This window comes from Bos taurus, chromosome 8 (assembly GCF_002263795.3).
Source record: "Bos taurus isolate L1 Dominette 01449 registration number 42190680 breed Hereford chromosome 8, ARS-UCD2.0, whole genome shotgun sequence".
Taxonomy (NCBI): domain Eukaryota; kingdom Metazoa; phylum Chordata; class Mammalia; order Artiodactyla; family Bovidae; genus Bos; species Bos taurus.
The window spans coordinates 63,747,245-63,770,354 of record NC_037335.1 but is presented as its reverse complement, the minus strand read 5'-3'; the positions used below and the strand labels follow the sequence as shown (position 1 = coordinate 63,770,354).

The 23,110-nt window shown below is 46.5% G+C and overlaps 1 protein-coding gene across 1 annotated transcript in view; it reads left to right on the top strand.

Annotated features, from left to right (window-relative positions):
* Nucleotides 1-20,408: 20,408 nt before the first annotated feature.
* GABBR2 (gamma-aminobutyric acid type B receptor subunit 2) overlaps nucleotides 20,409-23,110 on the top strand; it is a 369,323-nt gene continuing 366,621 nt past the window's right edge. Inside the window, exon 1 of the mRNA XM_024996226.1 lies at nucleotides 20,409-20,744. Within this exon, the coding sequence (XP_024851994.1) occupies nucleotides 20,424-20,744 (321 nt within the window). The 5' untranslated portion in view covers nucleotides 20,409-20,423. The remainder of the gene's footprint in view (nucleotides 20,745-23,110) is intronic.

Sequence of the window (23,110 nt, the reverse complement as noted above, 5' to 3'; positions counted from 1 at the left end):
CTTTTTAAATGAAGGTTGCAAAGTTGTCAGGGAGAAGATATCTGTCATATTTAAATCTGATAAGGGATTTACGAGAAATATTTGTAAACCAAGAAAAAGCAGTTTCAGAGAGGTAGAATTTTGAATGGTTGACAAATATATGAAGAGATGCTCCGCCTCACCAGAGATTGAGAGAAATGCAAATTACAATAGCAAGATTCCATTTTATACTCATCAATTAAAAAAATTAGAAAGGTGAGTAATGCTTAGTGTTGGCAAGCATGTGGGCTGTGTTAAACTGACACAGCCATCAAGGGAGTGTTCTGACAGGTTTTAGAGATGCTGGGTATGTATAGATTATTTAACTTATATACAAAGTACATCATGTGAAATGCCGGGCTGGATGAAGCACAAGCTGGAGAATCAAAATTGCTCAGAGAAATATCAATAACCTCAGATATGCAGATGACACCACCCTTATTGCAGAAAGCAAAGAAGAACTAAAGAGCCTCGTGATGAAAGTGAAAGAGGAGAGTGAAAAAGTTGGCTTAAACTCAACATTCAGAAAACTAAGATCATGGCATCCAGTCCCATCACTTCATGGCATAGTGGCAGACTTTATTTTGGGGGCCTCAAAAATCACTGCAGATGGTGACTGCAGCCATGAAATTAAAAGATGCTTGCTCCTTGGAAGAAAAGCTATGACCAACCTAGACAGCACATTATAAAGCAGAGACATTACTTTACCGACAAAGGTCCATCTAGTCAAGGCTATGGTTTTTCCAGTAGACATGTATGGATGTGAGAGTTGGACTATAAAAAAAGCTGAGCACCGAATAATTGATGCTTTTGAACTGTGGTGTTGGATAAGACTCTTGAGAGGTCCTTGGACTGCAAGGAGATCCAACCAGTCCGTCCTAAAGGAAATCAGTCCTGAATATTCATTGAAAGGACTGATGCTGAAGCTGAAACTCCAATACTTTGGCCACCTCATGCAAAGAACCGACTCATTAGAAAAGACCCTGATGCTGGGAAAGATTGAAGGCGGAAGGAGAAGGGGACGACAGAGGATGAGATGGTTGGATGGCATCACCGACGTGATGGACATGAGTTTGAGTAGGCTCCAGGAGTTTGTGATGGACAGGAAAGCCTGGCATGCTATAGTCCATGGGGTCACAGAGAGTCGGACAAGACTGAGCAACTGAACTGAACTAAACTGAAGGTGCCAGCCCCAGGTTTGTGTGCCCTGAGATCTATTCCTGTCTTTCTTCTCTGCTCTGTATCATGGGGGTCTGGTTCCTGCAGGTTATGTTTCTGAGGCTCCTCATCAGCTGACTTCCACAGAGAGGCACTGGCAGGAAGCTGAGGGTGGGAGGAAGGGAGAAGACAGGGTATCTCTCTTCCCCTCTTTCCGCCTCAGGTCTCCTGGGGACAGATCAGGTTAGGATGATTTCAGCTTTACCAGGTTACCCCTCCTCTCTCTCGCCCTCCAGCCAGGGAAGGCAGAAGTTTCTCGCTGTTGCTCATTCCTAACTGCCTCATTGTCCCCATGTAGTATCTCAGCTCTTTCATTCTCTTGGTAACCGATTCCCTGCATTGAGTACTTTAAGTGTTCAAGCAGTTCCTATTTCTCTGGTCAGGCAGTTCACATCCCTGTGATCCAGTAGTCCCCACCCCAGGTATATACTTTAGAGTGACTCTCCTGCAGGTGTCTAAGGAGAGATGTACAGGATGTTTGGGAAAATGGAGAGCTGGAAGTAGCATGGACACCCATTGCCAGAGGAACAGATTTTTTTATGAGGATAGATAACATGTGATCTGTGTCAGGCGTATTGGTGGAGTGGCCACATTGTTGTTGGGGGAGGAAGGGGGATTGGGGATAAAGGGAAAACAAAATGGGAGAAGAATGTAGCATGGAATCCATGATGAGTGTCTCAAGGTAAGGAGACAGTCAACTCACCCTCTGCAAATGAAATTTTAAAAATGTACATTATGTCTTGAAAGGATGAGTGAGATAAGAATGTGATAGTCCAGGTGGAGAGAATAGCATATGAAACAGTGCAGAGGCCTAAAAATGACCCATGTGGGGAACAGCCAGAAGTAGGGTGTGGCTGAGAGGTGGGTCTGTAATCAGTACCATGCTGGTGGAATCATGGAATGTCAGTTACACCCAAATGATCTTAAAGATCTGTCCAAACTCATGGTATAGATGGGGAAACGGAGGTCCAGAGAGGGGCAGGGACTGGCCCAAAGTCACACTGTAGTAAAACTGGTCCAGAGCCCAGGTTTCCAGACTCCTATTTGGGGAATTCCCCCTTCTGTCTTCTCCACCAAGTCCTTCGCTCTGTGAGGGGCACTGTGCTGGTCCTGGGGAAACAGTTTCTGCCTACTTATGGGAGTCATCTAGTCCTGATGTGTGGTGTGCTGGTCTGTGACACTGGTAGCCACAATGAACCATGTCTCCTGGTATCCATACTGTTTTTATGTCACCCCCGCCACCCGCCTCGAGTCTGGGCTGGGTTTGTGATTTCCTTTCCAATAGAGTATAATGGAAGAATGACATTGTGCCAGTTCTGGACCTAAAACTTAAGAAGTTTGGGGATTTTGATCTCTGAGAATCCTGAGCTGCTATATAAAAAGTATAGCTACTCTGATGAAGACACCATATGCAGAGGCTGCATGGAAAGGGAGCAGCTCCAAGACTAACTGGAGGCAGACGTTCCCAAATGCCCACCCTCCCTAGCTGACCTGCCAACTGAACATAGCCACATGAATTACCACTGGCAGGTAATTCACAGAAGAACCGCCCAACTGAGCCCAACCCAGAGAACAATCATAAGCAAACAAAGTGGCTGCTATTTTAAGCTGTAGAATTGTGGAGTAGTTTGTCATGCCAGCAATAGATTACCAGAACATGTGGCATCAAGTGAAGTGTGAAATAAAATTGAGAAGGTTATCAGAGGTTGAGGGTCAGAGGGAGTGAGAATCAATCTGATCTAGAGGAGTCAGAATGCTGAACAGGGGAATAGGAGAAATGATAGAAAATGAAGATGATGAGTTTGGAGTATCACCAGTGTGTTTCAACAGATGTGTTGCTGAGGACCATTATGTGCCAGGCCCTGGGCAGGGATTGAAGAGGAGTCCGAGAAGGATGGACACAGCCTTGTGAAGAGGCAGCCTTGAGCACCGGCAGTGATGGTGCAAGGTCAGACATGCTTAGTGCCTGCAGGAGGTTAAGGGTCAAGGGCAAGTTCAGAAGATGGAGGGGTCACCTCCTTGGAGGGGAAAACCAGGCATGGCTTCATGGAGAAGATGGGATTTAATTTGGACCCTGAAAACTGGATGCAGTTTAGAGTTGGAGGGAAAAACTTTCCAGGTGGAGGGTTTTGTGTGCACAAGGCATGAAGTTGGGCTGTTTGGGCTATTAGGGAGATGGAATTGGCCGATTTGAAAGCAGATCAGATTATCACAATGAAGAGGGTAGTCCTACCTTCTGTCTTGGGTAAATTTCTCAAATTTATGTGAATGCAGAAATACTTTAAAATTAAAGCAAACCCTAGAAACACTCTGGTTATGTGAGTTAGGGAAAAAATGAAACCCAATGGGTAGAATTTCTCCCACATTAGTTCACATTATCATCATGGATTGGGAGACAAATAAATGCCTAAGAATAGCCACAGAATGTTAATTTTTAATTGATCATACTGTCATTTTCATGAACACTTAAAGTGCAGACCTGTAGCAAGAAATGCTTTTCACACAAAGAGAGAAAAGAGATATTTGGAAGAGTGTGGCATCTCTTTTCATGTTCCTTTGATCTTCTGCCCATCAGTTAGGAACTGTGGTCCTGTTGGGGTATCATAGTACAGCAAGCAAGGTATAGTGTAGAAAGCCCTAGAGCAGTGGTCCCCAACCTTTTTGCCACCAGGGACAGATTTTGTAGAAGACAATTTTCCCACAAACCAGGGGTAAGAGGAGTACTTTCAGGATGATTCAAGCACGTTACATTTATTGTGCACTTTATTTCTAGTCTAATGTCTGTGCTGATCTGACAGAAGGTACCAGTCCATAGCCCAGAGGTTAGGGACCCCTGCCCTAGAGGCTCGCAGACCAAGATTAGATTCCCAGCTTTGCTCATTTCTAAAGTGCTGAGCACAGCGTAAGGCATGTGGTAAATGCCCAGGATGTTTCTTGTTAAAATTGCTCGTGATCATCATTTCCCCTGTTGTAAAAAGAGAAAATTGAAGCCAAGGAGCTTTCCAAGTGCCAGCATACTGGTAACAGAATGCAGTTCCCATGTCTGTCTCTCCTTTGTGACCCCCACTTCCCTTCCCTGCCTTCCCTGCTGGTATATGCCAGGGGTGCTGAAGTGAGAAAGGTCGAAGTCTGTGACTTCTTCTGGGTTATTCCTTGAGAACCTCCAAAGTGATACAAAGTCCAGTGACCACCCTAGAGACTCATACCCAGCAGAAAATGATGTCCAGAGAACATTCAATCCACAGGGGAACTTTCCAAAAGAAATGGCAAGGAAAGCAATATGAGAAGCTGGAAAATCAACAGTCCACTTAGTCTTGAAGCTATGGTATGAGGGAGAAGACCAATTGGTCTTAAGTCCTGAATGGCAGCCCATAGTTTGTCCCTTTCCCTATGCTTGGGCAAATTATTCAACCTTGCTAAGATTCCAATTTTCTCTTCTGTAAAATGGGCCAAAAAATACCTTATAAGATTTGCTAATGAAATAATTAAATGAGGTAATATATGCAAAGGGCATTGCACCCTCTGTTACATTGAATAGATATTCACGGGTGCACTCCAAAGCTGTATGTCTATTCCTCCCCTTGCAGAGGGGGTCTGTAGTTCCCCCAGATTTCCAAAAGGGTCACTTGTTATTGTTGTTGGTCACTCAGTCGTCTCTGACTCTTTGTGACCCCATGGACTGTAGCCTGGCAGGTTCCTCTGTCCATGGGATTCTCCAGGCAAGAATACTGGAGTGGGTTGCCATTGCCTTCTCCAAAAGGGTCACTAACTCTCCCCAAATAAGTTTATTTTTGAGACATAAGGGTTTTATTTTGTTTCTATAATAAGATAAAATCTAATATTGGGTAAAAAATAAGAGCATAAATAAAAAGGAAATTGAAAAGGGAAGGCAATAGTAAGCAATAGAATCCAAATGTTTTTTAAAAATCATTTTGTTGTTTGGGTGTATCTTTTTTAATGAACTGAGTCATCTGCAGGCTGAATTTCTCAAAATTAAAGTATAACGGAGAAAAACAGAACTAAAAGTAATAACAAAACAGAGAGCAAAGTGATCCGAGAAACTTTTTTTTTTTTTTTAATAAAAGGAATACATGCTCATGGTGGAAAAAAAAATCAAACAGTACAGAGGATGTAAGGTGAGAAATAGGTTTCTTTTCACCTCTCCATTATTTCTCACTCCTGTCCTATTTGGAGACGAAAATGGCAACCCACTCCAGTATTCTTGTCTGGAAAATCCTATGGACAGAGGAGCCTGGTGGGTTGCAGTACATGGTGTCACAAAGAGTGGGACATGACTGAGCAACTAAACAATTGGTCCTATTAGCTAGAGGTTGCCATTCTTGACTATAAGAATCTTTTTATTTGTTGTTTTCACATTACAAGTGATATGTCCATCTTTTGAAGGAGAAGATGAAATTTGGAAAATTCCCAGAGGCATCTAATTTGCCAAAAGAGAATGAACTTTGTGTAAAAGGATTAAGTGCTTTCCAAGATCCTGACAAAATAAAGATATCAATCAAACTCCCCAAAGGAAGTCCAGATGGCCGTGCAATTGAACTTTATCATGCTCATCAGCCTGGCTGTCTCCATGCCCTTGAAATATCCAGAAAAACCATCCAACAGAAAGCAGCGTCTCATACATATAATGACTTCTTCATCATACTGACCTAAAACTGGAAAAAAATCCTGTAAAACTGTTACCTGATGAACAAAGAAGCAGACTATTCCAAACCCATCCTTTAAACATGGACATGGATCCATTTGAAGTCAAGGACTCTTTAGGCCTACACACTTGTGCAAGGTGGTATAATATCAGAAAAAGACAGTGTCATTAATCACATAAAGTGGATCATCCCAAAGCATTTGACAATGTATGATGCATTTCCAAAATTTAGAAGCACTTGAAAAAGTATATGCTGGATTTTAATAAAATCATCTGTGAAATTTGAGTGGCTGCAATATTAAGAAATAGGCAGAGAGTAACTAGAATATCATTTAAATTAGATGCCATCTTTTCTTTGTCCTTTGTTATTTAATATATTACAGAGCTGGGTTGGCAGAGAAGAGGGAATAACAGATTTCATTAGGAAAAAGCAAATGAAAAGACTCACTGTTGTTCTTCACAGAAGAGGCTTGGAACAAGATGGCGGGGTAGGATGTACTGCTTCTGCTCAAAGTGTGCTCCTGATAACCAGGCTGTAAATCAGATCCTTGAAAAGCAAGGCATATTTACCCAATAGGAAGGGTGTTATTCTTTGCTGATCAAGGATTTGGCACTAAATGAGTCCTTTGTGACTTTTCCACTCCCAAGCTATGCCAGCCACAGGAAACAAGACCTCTGTGGCTGACTCCAGCCCTCCCTGACCATCACCTGGCCCTCAGCACCCCTACAGAAAAGGATAATCCTCTCCTCTTTGTAAGGAAACATGAAAAGCCACACTGAAAGGGCTTCCCTATGCTACCTCCTCTCCTCTGTATAAAGATACGTGCAGAAGTCATCCAGGTAATAGTCAATAATGCACATGTTCTTTCAACAAACATAGATGTGTGCTAATGGTCTCACACAAGGAGAGGGATGCAGAGATGTAGAAAACTAACTGTACAATGTAGAGTGATACCATGAAGTCTTTCTAGAATACGCTCAGATAAAAAGTGAAATACTGTATTTTATCAAATCCAAGACAGCATCATTTTGGGTATCACCAAGAAAGAAAGAAAGAAAAAAAATACTGCTGATTATTAAATGCCATCAGTGGAAAGGTGCATTGTTATTCCAGAGAAGAATAAAAATGTGTGTCTTAAAATGAGTGAAGTGTGGTAATTAACTTTTAAAGAAGTGATAAGTGATATCTCTCAGCATGAGCCAAACCTTGCTACAGAAACTGAGAGAAGGTAGCAGTTATTTCTGTTGGAATGACTGGAGGTATCACAGGGAGGTGACATTTGATCTGGATCTTGAAGGATTTTGACAGTGGGAGAAAGAGGGGGGAAAACGTTCTGGGTTGAAAGCATAATATGGGTGAAGGTATTGAGGCAGAAAAGGGCAGGCATTTTTACGGACCAACTATTTTATTCTGAGCAACAGAACACAGATGTGGGGAGGGAGAGCTGGTTACTGAAGGGGGAAACACTGAAACCAGATTGTAAGTAGCCCTAGTGCCAGTTCTGGGGATTTGTACTCAGAGATGATAGAGAACCATAGATTATTTTGAGCTGGGAGAGACTTGATTAGAGCCAAGCTCTGGAGAGGTTAGTCTGGCAGGGTGGATGAAGGTTAGGTTGGAGAAGAGTAAGAATCAAGGCAAGGCTACAAGTTAGGCTATTGCAACCCACCAGGTTGGGTGGAGAGAAAATTGAGGGGCTGCACATAGGCCCATGTGAGGAAATCAGATTGTAAAAGACGGAGGCAGCCATACAGCTGTGAGAATAAAAAATCCACAACCACACACAACATTGTGGGAAAGTGTCACAAACCCGACACTGAGCCAGACACAAAGAAAGGAAGCCAGACACAAAGGAGGACAAACAGTGATTCCATTTATATCAAGACAAAAAAAGGGCAAGTCCAAAATCAGTAACCTCAGACTTGCAGATGACACCACCCTTATGGCAGAGAGCAAAGAGGAACTAAAGAGCCTCTTGATGAAAGTGAAAGAAGAGAGTGAGAAAACTGACTTAAACTCAGCATTCAAAAAACGAAGATCATGGCATCCAGTCCTATCACTTCATGGCAAATAGATGGCGAAACAGTGGAAACAGTGACAGACTTTATTTTCTTGGGCTCCAAAATCACTACAGATGGTGACTGCAGCCATGAAGTTTAAGGATGCTTGCTCTTTGGAAGAAAAGCTATGAAAAACCTACAAAGCATATTAAAAAGCAGAGACTTTGCTGACAAAGGTCCATCTAGTCAAAGATATGGTTTTTCCAGTAGACATATCTGGATGTGAGAGTTGGACCATAAAGAAAGCTGAGTGCCAAAGACTTGATGCTTTTGAACTTTGATGTTGGAGAAGACTCTCAAGAGTCTCTTGGACAGCAAGGGGATCAAATCAGTCAATCTTAAAGGAAATCAGTCCTGAATATTCATTGGAAGGACTGATGCTGAAACTGAAGCTCCAATACTTTGGCCACCTGATGTGAAGAGCTGACTCATTAGAAAAGAACATGATTTTGGGAAAGATTGAAGGCAGGAGGAAAAGGGGACGACAGAGGACGAAATGGCTGGATGGCATCACCGATTTGATGGACGTGAGCTTGAGCAAACCCTGAGAGATGGTGAAGGACAGGGAAGCCTGGTGTGTTTCAGTCCAGGGGGTTGCAAAGAGTCAGACGTGACTGAGCGACTGGACAACAACAACAACAACAACAACAACAACAACAACAAAATCTGTAATGTTAAGGGTCAGGACTGTGGCTACCCCGAGGGAGGGTAATGACTGGCAGGGGACCTAATGGGGGCTTCTAGATACCGGTAATATTCTGGTTCTTGCTGCTGTTTATATGGGTGTGTTCACTTTATGAAAATTAATTGAGCTGTGCACTTAAGATTCATGCATTTTTCTATACGTATGTTGTTCAGTCACTCAGTCATGTCTGACTTTTTGCAACACCATGGACTGCAGCACGCCAGGCCTCCCTGTCCATTACCAACTCCTGGAGTTTACTCAAACTCATGTCTATTGAGTTGGTAATGCCATCCAACCATCTCTCCTCTGTTGTCGCCTTCTCCTCCCTCCTTCAATCTTTCCCAGCATCAGAGTCTTTTTTAATGAGTCAGCTCTTCACATCAGGTGGCCAAACTATTGGAGTTTCAGCTTCAGCATCAATCCTTCCAATGAATGATTTCCTTTAGGATGGACCGGTTGGATCTCCTTGCTGTCCAAGAGACTCTCAAGAGTCTTCTCCACCACCACAGTTCAAAAGCATCAATTCTTCAGTGCTCAGCTTTCTTAATAGTCCAACATTCACATCCATACATGATTACTGGAAAAAGCGTAGCTTTGACTAGATGGACCTTTGTTGGCAAACTGATGTCTCTGCTTTTTAATATGCTGTCTAGGTTGGTCATAACTTTCCTTCCAAGGAGTAAGTGTCTTTTAATTTCATGGCTGCAATCACCATCTGCAGTGATTTTGGAGCCCAAAGAATAAAGTCTGACACTGTTTCCACTGTTTCCCCATCTATTTGCCATGAAATGATGGCCCCAGATGCCATGATCTTAGTTTTCTGAATGTTGAGCTTTAAACCAACTTTTTCACTCTCCTCTTTCACTTTCATCAAGAGGCTCTTTAGTTCCTCTTCGCTTTCTGCCATATGGGTGGGGTCATCTGCATATCTTAGGTTATTGATATTTCTCCCAGCAGTCTTGATTCCAGCTTGTGCTTCTTCTAGCCCAGCGTTTCTCATGATGTACTCTGCATATAAGTTAAATAAGCAGGGTGACAATGTACAGCCTTGATGTACTCCTTTTCCTACTTGGAACCAGTCTGTTGTTCCATGTCCAGTTCTAACTATTGCTTCCTGACCTCCATACAGATGTCTCAAGAGGCAGGTCAGGTGGTCCGGCATTCCCATCTCTTTCAGAATTTTCCAGTTTATTGTGATCCACACAGTCAAAGGCTTTGGCATAGTCAATAAAGCAGAAATAGATGTTTTTCTGGAACTCTCTTGCTTTTTCCATGATCCAGTGGATGTTGGCAATTTGATCTCTGGTTCTTCTGCCTTTTCTAAAACCAGCTTGAACATCTGGAAGTTCATGGTTCACATGTTGCTGAAGCCTGGCTTGGAGAATTTTGAGCATTACTTTACTAGCATGTGTGATGAGTGCCATTGTGCAGTAGTTTGAGCATTCTTTGGCATTGCCTTCCTTTAGGATTGAAATGAAAACTGACTTTTTCCAGTCCTGTGGTCACTGCTGAGTTTTCCAAATTTGCTGGCATATTGAGTGCAGCACTTTCACAGCATCATCTTTTAGGATTTGAAATAGCTCAACTGGAATTCCATCACCTCCATTAGCTTTGTTCTTAGTGATGCTTTCTAAGGCCCACTTGACTTCACATTCCAGGATGTCTGGCTCTAGGTGAGTGGTCACACCATCATGATTATCTGGGTCGTGAAGATCTTTTTTGTACAGTTCTTCTGTGTATTCTTGCTACCTCTTCTTTATATCTTCTGCTTCTGTTAGGTCCACACCATTTCTGTCCTTTATTGAGCCCATCTTTGCATGAAATGTTCTCTTGGTATCTCTAATTTTCTTGAAGAGATCTCTAGTCTTTCCCATTCTATTGTTTTCCTCTATTTCTTTGCACTTATCACTGAGGAAGGCTTTCTTATCTCTCCTTGCTATTCTTTGGAACTCTGCATTCAAATGGGTATATCTTTCCTTTTCTCCTTTGCTTTTCGCTTCTCTTCTTTTCACAGCTATTTGTAAGGCCTCCTCAGATAGCCATTTTGCTTTTTTGCATTTCTTTTTCTTGGGGATGGTCTTGCTCCCTGTCTCCTGTACAATGTCATGAACCTCCATCCATAGTTCATCAGGCACTCTGTCTATCAGATCTAGTCCCCTAAATCTATTTGTCACTTCTACTGTATAATTGTAAGGGATTCGTTTTAGGTCATACCTGAATGGTCTAGTGGTTTTCCCTCCTTTCTTCAATTTAAGTCTGAATTTGGCAATAAGGAGTTCATGATCTGAGCCACAGTCAGCTCCCGGTCTTGTTTTTGCTGACTGTATATGTATGTTGTAGTTCAATACAATTAACGCCCTGCCCCCCACCCCCGCACCTAATTGTGTGTACACAAATTAGGTCCATGGAGAAAAACATGGAAGTAGAGGTCTAGAAAGGAAGAACCTGCTGGAACACACAGGCACTCAATCTCAGAATGAGCTGAGGCTTTGGAAGAACATCACAGACCACGCTAGGGGCTTTGCAGGGTGCACTTGGAGCAAGTAAGGGAGAATGATGACGGGAACACAGAATTTTCTCACCTCTAGGCTTGTGACAGAGAAACACTGGACATTTTGGTGGAGAATGACCAGCAAACAAAAATATCAGAACGAGTATGGTTAAGAGTGGATAGATGAAAAGACTCTCAGAGGTCACCTAGATGCTTTCAATGAGCCCAGGTCCAGATGAAGTACCTGTGAGTGCCAGGCATGAAGCTGTAGATGGGAATCAGAGACAGCATCTAAGGATCTGTGAGGGATGAAAGGAAGTTAGGTGTTAGGCAGTGGGGGACACAGCAGAGTTTTGATATTCCGAGAGACTAAAAGGGTGACCTCAGCAAAAGGGATTTGGGTGTTGACCTTCAGAAGAGTTTGAGAAGGACTGATTATACAAATGGTGTGTGATCACACAGAGGAGAGGGAGTGGTCCCTCAGAATGGATGTGGGCTCACCAAAAACAAACCATAAAGCCTAAATATATAATCACTTGTATTTGAAAAGTTACTAATCTGGCAAGTCAGAGAAATAAGGAGACCATATGCATCAGGATTTCAGCAAAAATTTTAACAAGGTTCTCACAATATTTTGCAGTGCAAGATGGTGAAACATGGGCTGCAGAATTTGGAAATTGAGGGAGTTTTCAGTCCCTAGTCACAAGGCTAGGTAGGGCAGATGGCCCCCAGTGTGGGTAGGATAGAGCACAAGCTCTGTCCTTATCATTCTCCTATTTACCATTTTGACCAATGCTTCAGGTTAAGGAAGAAAATCAGATTGTCCAACAGTGATGGCACTAACTGGGAGAAATGATGACTATGAAAGAGAACAGTTCTTTTTTTTTTTTTTTTTAACCTGTGTTTTTGGCTGATCCCACATGCTTGTGGGATCTTAGTTTCCCCCACTAGGGATTGAACTTGCAGTGGAAGTGAGGCATCTTAACCACAGGACCACCAGGGAAGTCCTGAAAGAGAACAGTTCTAAGATGCAGAATACCCTCAATAGGCTGGAACAGTGGGACATAATCATGCATGGAATGTTTCAAACCTGTTCATAAGTCCCTGAGTTAAACTGCTGATAAACAGGATCTGAGAGATCCAGTTTTCTGTTGATTTGAAATAACATAACTCCACAGAAAACCAACCTAGGGCTCTTGGGAAGCCACAGACTTCCTGGAATCCAAGGGGGTAATATGGCCTTAGCCAAGTGGAAGTGACTCTGGACTGTGAAGGCAGCAGGGACAGCAGTCCAGAGTCCTGAGCACAGAGGGATGGCCCTGAAATATATGTTTTAAAAATTATTTATTTGGCTTAGTTGTGGCATGTGTGATCTATTTCCCTGACTAGCTATTGAACCTGGGCCTCCTGCATTGGGAGCCCAGGGTCTTAGACACTGGACCACCAGAGAAGTCCCTCTAGATATCATTTTTGAAGAGAGCCATGGACAAATTGGTGGCCAGGGAAGACTGAGGAATCTGGGGATATTTCTGTTGGAAGACTTAATTTGGAAGGGAATGAGGAGGTACCAAAGTGAGCTGTCTTTGGTCAGGGGCCACCATGGGTGAGAGGGAGCACCATGGACTCCAGCAGCAAGCTGGGACCCATTATGAATGCTGCGGGAAGGCTATAGGTAGAGCCTAAGAAATAATGTACAAAAATCCCATCAATGAAATAATGGAGTGGGAGCCTCATGAGGCATTGCTCTTGCCATCTTCGATGGTATTATTATTACTATTAATATTATTATTAGTTGTTTGCCTAATAAGTGACTAGTACTGTGCATCATCTTACTTAATGAGGGAGATAATTATATGTGAAGTTCCTGGAAGAGTCCCCTGCATATGTGAGTACTCAATATATATTAGCTGTTTTTATTATTTAATCCTTACAACAACCTTGATGTGAAAGAGGAATAATTTATTCCCTCTTTAGAGGTGAGGAAACTGAAGCTCAGGAAGGTGAGTGACTTCCCAGAACTGTACCACTAATGATTGGTCAGCCCGACTCCAAAACTCGCCATTACCCCTAAGGTTTGGTGAGTGGTTGGACCAGACACTTGATAGGATGCTTCCCCGTCTAAGGCTCTGTTCCTAAACTTGCCTCTTGTCCATCTCTGATCCTCTTTGTAAGGGATCTTAGTGTTTTTGAAACCTCTAAATGGAAGGAGGTGTCCTTCTGGAGACCTCTCAGTTATGAGCTAAATTTTCTGCCTATCCACACTTAGGACCTGTCCAGCCGACATGGAGCATGGCGACATCCCCATCCTCCTACTGTCCTCAGACTGTACGAAGAGCAGGCCCTGCTGGGCTCCCCCCACCCTGTCCCCTTCTCCAGCCCCTGCCCCAGGTTTGGCACTGACTCCTGAAAGGTTTAGCCAGACTGTCTCCAGGCCAGACTCTCTCCCCTGATAAAGGAGAACCGACTTCATCTCTCCTTCAGCGGGGGATCCTAGCCAAATCATCCTACCTCTTTCTCATGTTGACCATCAGTAGCATTCTTTACTTTTGAAAGACCCTTTCCTCCTATAAGTCCTATAAGGGCATCTCCAAGGAGACGCATGTGGAGGAGAGGCAAATGTAGGAGTCTGGGGTCAGACAGATTGGGTCTGGGCCCTGTTGCTGCCTCTGCTGAGTATCATTAGGCACGTCATTTAATCCATCTGGACCACAGTCTCATAATTTGAAAAACTGGGATCCTAACACCTATTTTTCAGGCAGTCATGAAGATTAAGATGATGCATACCAAGGTGTCTGGCACAGAATAGGTAGGCGTTTAATAAATGGTAGCTATTATTATTACTCGAACTGTGTCACCAGACCACATTTGATGCCTGAAACCCAATTTTATGGTTTAAAAAACATGCCTTGTGAAAAAAGAAAAGCAACTTAGATTCATTCAGCTAATAGTTTTTGGATCCATCATTCATAAGTTATCCATTTAAAGATGGAAATGAAAACAAACAATGTACTTAAAAAAACAGCTGAGCTACTTGATTGAAAGAAACATTTCAATGTAAAGTAGACATGATTAAGAAGTATACATGGGAGATATTTACAAATTTTTTTTTTGTTTTTTTTTTTTGTTTTTAAAGAAAGCTTAAGAGAAGACCTCCCTGTTGTTGGGAGGTAGAACAGAGGCAGGCGTGACAGACAGGGCAGACTGAGAACAGGGTGTTGGAAACTAGACCCACTTCCCGGGAGAAGGCAGCTGTGGGAATGGAGATGTGAGCAACTGGCGAGGGTGGCGAGGGCTATCCAGCCCAATATGGAAGGAGGACAGACAGCAGGGGAGGCCTGGTTAGCCTCCCATTGTCAGGATCCTGCTCAAAGGGATGCGGTGTCAGTGGACACCAATGGACTATGCATGGTCCCCTCAAGTCCCCAGAAAGGGAACAGGTATCCTCTTTCAAGTGGGCCTTAGGAAGCATCACTACAAACAAAGCTACTGGAGGTGATGGAATTCCAGTTGAGCTATTTCAAATCCTGAAAGATGATGCTATGGAAGTGCTGCACTCAATATGTCAGCAAATTTGGAAAACTCAGCAGTGGCCACAGGACTGGGAAAAGTCAGTTTTCATTTCAATCCTAAAGGAAGGCAATGCCAAAGAATGCTCAAACTACTGCACAATGGCACTCATCACACATGCTAGTAAAGTAATGCTCAAAAGTCTCCAAGCTAGGCTTCACAATAAGTGAACTGTGAACTACCAGATATTCAAGCTGGTTTTACAAAAGGCAGAGGAACCAGAGATCAAATTGCCAACATCCGCTGGATCATGGAAAAAGCAAGAGAGTTCCAGAAAAACATCTATTTCTGCTTTATTGACTATGCCAAAGCCTTTGACTGTGTGGATCACAATAAACTGTGGAAAATTCTGAAAGAGATGGGAATACCAGGCCACCTGACCTGCCTCTTGAGACATCGGTATGGAGGTCAGGAAGCAACAGTTAGAAACAAAAGACTGGTTCCAAATAGGAAAAGGAGTACATCAAGGCTGTATATTGTCACCCTGCTTATTTAACTTATATGCAGAGTACATCATGAGAAATGCTGGGTTGGAAGAAACACAAGCTGGAATCAAGATTGCTGGGAGAAATATCAATAACCTCAGATATGCAGATGACACCACCCTTATGGCAGAAAGTAAAGAAGAACTAAAGAGCCTCTTGATGAAAGTGAAAGAGGAGAGAGAAAAAGTTGGCTTAAAACTCAACATTCAGAAAACGAAGATCATGTCATCTGGTCCCATCACTTCATGGCAAATAGATGGGAGACAGTGGAAACAGTGGCTGACTTTATTTTTTGGGGCTCCAAAATCACTGCAGATGGTGATTGCAGCCATGAAATTAAAAGATGCTTCCTCTTGGAAGGAAAGTTATGACCAACCTAGACAGTATACTAAAAAGCAGAGACATTACTTTGCCAACAAAGGTCCATCTAGTCAAGGCTATGGTTTTTCCAGTGGTCATGTATGGATGTGAGAGTTGGACTATAAAAAAGCTGAGTGCCATGCATGATACAGGATGCTTGGGGCTGGTGCACTGGGATGACCCAGAGGGATGGTACGGGGAGGGAGGTGGGAGGAGGGTTCAGGATGGGGAACACGTGTGCACCCGTGGCGGATTCATGTTGATGTATGGCAAAACCAATACAATATTGTAAAGTAATTAGCCTCCAATTAAAATAAATAAATCTATATTTAAAAAAAGAAAAAAAAAAGGAAAAGCGGGAAAGAAAGAAAAAAAAAAAAGCTGAGTGCCAAAGAATTGATGCTTTTGAAATGTGGTGTTGGAGAAGACTCTTGAGAGTCCCTTGGACTGCAAGGTGACCCAGCCAGTCCATCCTAAAGGAGATCAGTCCTGGGTATTCATTGGAAGGACTGATGTTGAAGCTAAAACTCCAATACTTTGGCCACCTGATGTGAAGAGGTGACTCATTGGAAAAGACCCTGATGCTGGGAAAGATTGAATGTCAATTTTATGAAGGCAGGAGGAGAAGGGGACAACGAGGATGAGATGGTTGGATGGCATCACCGACTCAATGGACATGGGTTTGGGTGGATTCTGAGAGTTGGTGATGGACAGGGAGGCCTGGTGTCCTGCGGTTCATGGGGTCGCAAAGAGTCACACACGACTGAGTGACTGAACTGAACTGAACTGATCCTCTTTCAACACAGCCCCAACCTCTAGACTCAAGTTTGGAGACTAGCTTCTAGTTCATTTATGTAGGAAGAGGGCGTGGGAGAAAGGATTGCTTAAGGAGGCAGGATTTGGGGAGGAAGATGAGTATTTAAGCCACACAGACCTGGACTGACATTCATGTTTTATCACTTTCTAAGGGTGTGACCCTGAGCATATTGCTTTCTAAAGTCTCTACTGTGTTTCTTGTCAGTTGTTCACCACAATCCTGGGACTTGGCATCTGCCAATGCATTTTATTCCCATTAACAATATGAACGATTATTAACCTTGCCACTTCTCACCAGTTCCTCTGCTTGTAGCCTGGTTCTTGCTACCATATGTGGCTTATCACAATAGCCTCCTCACTGGTCTCCCTGCCTCCTCTCTTCCCCCTACCAGCTTCTCTTCACTTGACAGATCAGATCACATTGCTGATGCACCAGTTCCTTCTGGTTGTTCCCCACTTCATCATGTGCAAACCAGAGTTCTCACAATGCCCAGGTGCTACCTAATCTTGCTAGCCTTTGACCTTGGGTACTACTGCTTTTCCCCTTGCTTACTCCACTCCAGCTCCACTGGCTTCCTGACAGTTCCTTGAACATGCCAGGCACACTTCTGTCTCGGAGCCTCTGCCCTTGCTGTTCCTCCACCTGGAACACTATTTGCATGTCTGTCTTATTTACCTCCATTACGTCTTTGCTGAAAAGTCATCTCAGCGTGTCCTTCCATGACCTCCCTATTTCTAATTGCAGCCCCACCCTGTCAGTTTCAATCCTCTTTCTCAATTTATTGTTCTCCATAGAACTTTTCATAAACCAGGATACTAAAATATCTTCTTCTTTCTGTTTATTGTCTCTCTTTCTCCACTAGAATGTCAATTTTATGAAGGCAGGGATTTTATTTTATTTTTACTGGAGAATAATTGCTTTACAATATTGTTTTAGCTTCTGCTGTACAACAATGTGAATCAACTATAAATATACACATACCCACTCCCTCTTGAGCCTCCCTCCCACCCCCATCCCACCCCTCTAGAACATCACAGAGCACCAAGCTGAGCTCCCTGTGTTATACAGCAGCTTCCCACTAACTCTCTGTTTTATACATGGTCATGTATATATCCCCATTTTCCAGAGGCTCAGCAGTAATGAACCTGACTACCAATGCAGAAGATGCAGGAGATACGAATTCAATCCCTGGGTTGGGAATGTCCCCTGGAGGAGGAAATGGCAACTCAATCCAATAATGTTGCCTAGGAAATCCCATGGACAGAGAAGCCTGGTGGGCTACAGTCCATGGGGTTGCAAAGAATCAGACATGACTTAGTGAGTAAACAACAACAACAGTGCGTATATGTCAGCGCTACGCTATCAATTCATTCCACCTTCTTCCCCCACTGTGTCCACAAGTCCCTTCTCTATGTCTGTGAATCTATTCAAGTGCAGAGATTTTAGTTTGGTTTGTTTATTTCTGTATCCTCAGCTTCTAGGACACTGCCCAGAACATAGTAGACACTACAAAACATTGACTGAAGGAATGAATGATTATTATAAAGCAAGAGGGCTGAACTCAAGCTCTAGAAGAACATGGAGTTGAAACTGGTGACCAAGGTTGGAACTCAGACCCAAGAAAGCATGCCAATGATCCAGTTACCCAGACTGGAACACAGGCCAGAGTAGGATCTGGGAACCAGAGAGATGCCCTGACATCAGAAGTGGAGTATGAGATCACAGCTTGGCCTGGAGCCAGACTGATGGAGAGTAAGACTGGAGTTCCTTGGGTCAGGGCTGATCCCTGGTGTCTAGAGGTCAGGTAACCTCATAAATGGAGACAGAGAGGTGGAAAGGTAGTTGCCAGGCAGGGCCTTCAATAACTTAGTAAATATCAAGCAAAGTTGTTCCAGCTTTCAACTTATTCCCAGATGTAGGTGTCAGCAGATACTCCATATTGGCATGGCTTACAAGTAAAACATAAATGACTAAGGGAAAAAAAATGAAAATGCTAATTCAGAAAACTGAGCTTAGAAGTTGAGGAATGGTAGCTGCTGGAAGCCTATGACTAGGGGATATCTGTGATGTTAAGATCACATCACAGATATCTTGAGGATTACATTGTCCTCTGGACCACCTTTTTTGGTGGAGATGCCCAAGTGAGCTCTGCCCCTTTCAAACCCTCCAGCTGGGAAAGGCTAAGTGGAGCTTGGGAGGTCGTGTCTGCAGAAGCCTAGAAAGAGGAGTTGGATAGGAAGAATTTGGCCCGGTTTCCCCAGAGCTGTCCAAGTTACTCTCCAGGAGTTGGGCTCAGCCTCTCCTCTCCATCTTCATGATTCCTGGTAATAACCTAGCCTGTGATTCAAGGCTGCCCCTGCCTCACTCCAGATCAAGTCTGTGGACAGCATGTGGTCCAACTCCTTCACCACATGCTCAAGGAAAGCAAGGTCCAAAACAATTCAGTCAGGGCAGTTCCCTTCCCACAGGGGAACATGTTTCTGGTCCTGACTTGCACTGCACTGTGTATAGAGCTCCTGCTGGCTCTGGGTTCCAGTGCTCTCTCAATAGTTCTTTGTACTTCAACGCGCTGTGAAACCTCTCAGTATATTGGTCTGTAAAGTGAGGATGATATAAAAGTTCTTGGTTCCTAGGGCTGTTGTGAGGGTTTCATAAATGTAGCAAGTGTTCAGTGAAGGTTAAATCCTCAACCTTGTTACAAGGTCGTCGGTATGGCCCACAAATGGTTGGTTCAAGGTTTTCTGAAATGATGTCCTACTGTGTCCCCCTTATTGATCACCTCTTGGGATTTTATATTTTAATGACCATGATTCCTATTGTTCAAGCTTGGAGAGGTACATGGACCCGAGGCTCTAGGTCAGATTACAGGACTGCTAATTAAGGTTAGCCAGTGCAGCTGGCGCGACCTGTCAGACAGAGGGCCAGGTCAAGGGGAGCTTGGATCCACTGTGGCCTGAGAATAGTACTCCTACCTGGAGAGGCAAGGGTGGGAGAATTCTAGGGCGGAGCCCCCTTTGGGAATGGGGACACGGGGGAGGTCAAACGCCTGGAGGGGGCGATAGCACACGCAAGGTGAAGACTCCAGGCTCCTGAGGTTGGCAAAGGAAAGCTCAGACCAGAGGGAAGAAGGGGGCTTTCAGCCAAACCTTAAAGGCCAGAAACCTCAGCACCAAAGGGCATTCAACCGCCGGCGGCATTTTTGGCCGCCGCTTCGGGCTCAGTCACGGCCCCCCAGACACCAGCGTAGAGCAGGGGAGTGTAGGCTGCAGGTGCCTCTAAGGACGCCTCGTGGCGCGCTCGCAGACCAGACCTTCCCAGCCAGACCTCCGAGAGGCAGTCCCAAATCATCGTGCAGGTGCTACAGGAAGCGCTCGGCGAAACGACCGTGGCCACTGCGTGTGCCAGCACGCCGTGCTCGTTCCTTCAGCCGCTGCCCCCAGGAGCTCAGGTCCAGGCGGTCGCGGGGCAGCCCGCGCGGCGGAGGGCCGGGGTCGCGGGTGTGCGTGTGCTGGGAAGGCGGCCTTCCCCGCGGCCGCCGCAGCGCCAGCGCCTCCCCTCCCCCGGCGCGCACGGCCCGTCCCTGTCCCCGGAGGCGGCCCGAGACGCCGCGGAGCAGCCTTGCCTTCGCCTCCCGCGTTTCCTGCCGCTCGCCCTCCCCCGGCCGGGCTCCAGGGGCTGCTGCTGAACGGCTCGCGGCGGGAGAGCAGCTCAGAGCGCGCACGGGGGCGGGCGGAGGCGGCCGGGTTCGGGGCGGCCGCGCAAGAGAGAGGCGCGCGCGGAGACGCCGGCCCCCCTCTTCGCGTTTGCTCGCTTGCTCCCCGCCTCCCGCACTCTGCTCGCTCCCACCCCTTCCCGGCGTGATTGATCCGTCACGGGCGCCGCCGCTGCCGCTGTCGCTGCCGCCGCGGCCGTTCTGTGCCTAGCCGGAGCCTGAGCCCGAGCCGGAGCGGGGATCGGCGCCATTGCGCGGGCGCCGCGGGGAGATCTTGGCGCGGGGCGGCGGGCCGGGCCAGGCCATGCGGGCCGAGTGAGCCGGCGCCCGCAGCCCGCGGCGCGGCATGGCTTCCCCGCCTAGCTCCGGGCAGCCCGGGCCGCCGCCGCCGCCGCCACCGCCGCCCGCGCGCCTGCTGCTGCTCCTGCTGCTGCCGCTGCTGCTGCCGCTCGCGCCCGGGGCCTGGGGCTGGGCGCGGGGTGCCCCCCGGCCGCCGCCCAGCAGCCCGCCGCTCTCCATCATGGGCCTCATGCCGCTCACCAAGGAGGTGGCCAAGGGCAGTATCGGGCGCGGCGTGCTCCCCGCGGTGGAACTGGCCATCGAGCAGATCCGCAACGAGTCGCTCTTGCGCCCCTACTTCCTCGACCTGCGACTCTACGACACCGAGGTGAGTGTCCGGCCGCCCGCGCCGTCGGGGCTGTAGGGGCAATGGAGGAGGGCGTGTTGGACAGAAGCAAGCTTCGACCCTTGGGCAGAGCCCTCATTGAGCCTGCCGAGGGCACCTCAGGCTGGGTCTCAGTGCTTATCCTCTGGGTCCCACCGGGCTTGGCTCGCACAGCTGGTGCCAAGATTTGCTGAGCATCTTTCCCCTCTGGGATTGTGTATGTGTGTATGCTTGTGGGATGTGGGATAGAAAACTAGGGTCTCCTTTGCCCAGAGAAAGAGTGGAGAAGGTGGTAACTGAATCTCCTGAAAGGCCTGCAGTGGTCACCCCTACCCAAGTCCCGCTGGTGGGGCTGTGGAGTGCTAGGTGGGAAGAACAGGCGCATTGACTATAAACTGGGCCATCAAGGGCTGGAGAGGCCACGGGCCTGCTCGCGGGCCTCAGAAAAGCCGAGCTGAGCTTTTGAGGTCCAGAGGGCTCGGGGACCCAGGGGCTGGAGCGCGCATCAGGGCCGGGTGCCTGGTGCGCGCCAGCAGCTCGGAACCCGCACCGGTCCGGCTGGTGTGGGGCTGCCGGCTCTGCAGCGCTGCTTGCTGCCTGCAGGTGCCTGGCGCTGCCTGTGGCCCGAGCGGTTTCCTGAGGAGACCCCTTCCGGTTAGTTGCTCAGAGTGTCCCGAGCAGGTCTCACCCCGGACCCGCGGGAGTGTGCGGCCGCGCGGAGGCTGGTGGCCGGGCGGCTGCCGGCGCAGTTTCCCGGGGCGCAGACTTGAAGCACGGACTTGGAGCGCAAGCAGTCGGCTTGCCTTCTCGGCCTCTTTCTCTGAGGGGAGCAGAAGAGCCGAGAGATTTCCGTCCTAAGCCCCCTCCTTACACCCTCAGCTTGCGTTCCAGCTGTTAGCAACAGCGCACATCTCCGCCAGCCCAAGAACTAGGGTGCGCCGAGGGGGCTCAGAGGAGCAATCGCTGGCCGCGTGAGGTCGGGTTTGCGAGTTTTCCCAGACTGAGGGAGCCCCTACGCTCCGGCCACAGCGGCTGAGACGCGGCCTGAAGGGGGCAGTGATTTCCTGTGCAGAACGCTCTGTTGGCGCCTCTTGCACCGTGCCAAGCTCGGCCAAGGCAATGGGTTTAATTGACCCGGCTTCCTGGGGCTCCCTGGGCACTTCTGCTTGAGTACTGGTGCAGAAGGGGAGGGGAGGGTCGTCATGCCACGCTGATCGGGCACCCCAGGCTCCACTTCCTTCTCTGTGTGACCCCCACCCCACTCCCCCGCTTTTGGGTCCCCGGAAAAAGCAGAAATTTGGATTGCATCTTATTTCCCTCCTCCCCCCTTCACTGATGAACCAGTCTGCTCTGCGATGTAAATAAAAGGTGAAGGAACGGGTGGCAGTTGGTGGCGGTGCACGGAGGTTGCTGCAAGTGGAGAGGCTTCCTTTGCCCTGGGAGGATGTAAGCTGGGAGCTGTGCAGAGCCAGCCCCTGTGGAATCATCTCTGAATGACATTCCTGTCTTCTCCAGAACATTTCAAGTTCTCTGGGGGTACTTGTCCGACACACATAAACAGAGAGGGCAATGCAATTATACGAGCCATGTCTTCTGGGTACTGTTTCTCTGTTGCTCAATCTTGTTTTTTTTGAAAAGGACACAGGAGAGCGGGTTCTTTGGAGACAAAACCATTTATGGACAGGGCAGCCCTGTTTGCATCATCACCAAATATTGTCAGCTGCATAATGTTTTCACCAATTTATTCCATTCAGAAAGCTTCCCTGAAAGAGATTTCATATTAGCTTGTTAGTGGCAGCAAAAGGAAGGGTGCTCAATTTCAGGATGTGGGTTGATGCTTTTATATTTTATTTTTCAAGTGTGTCTTGATGACTTTCTGAGTGAGAGGGGGCCTAAAGTCAAGAGGATGAGGCAGTCAGAAGGCACTTGAGCTCGAGGGAAGGAGGGCAGAGGGTAATCTCAGCCTCATGCAAGCAGAGGCATTTCTAGCCATTTGAAGGGGCACAGGGCATGGGCTTTGGGGTGGCTCTGACCTGAGTCTGGTCAGAAACCTAGTATCTTCCCCATGGTGACCTTGAGCAAGGGATTTAATCTCTCTAAGCCTAGATTTCCACTTCTGAAAAACTGGGACTATTATATGTACTCCGTAGGATGGTATTGTGACGCTTAAGGGAGATAACTGGCTGGAATGGAAAATGCCTTGAGCTGGCAGCGCAGCGGCCAGTCCTCTGTCTGGCATGCTGTAAGTGCTCAATAAATGTTTCCTGCCTTCCTTTCCTTTCCTGCTTTCCCTTTCCTCTGTCCTAGATTCACAAGTAAGACATTGCAACTTTAGATGTGGCAAAATGGTCACCACTAAAATGTTGTTT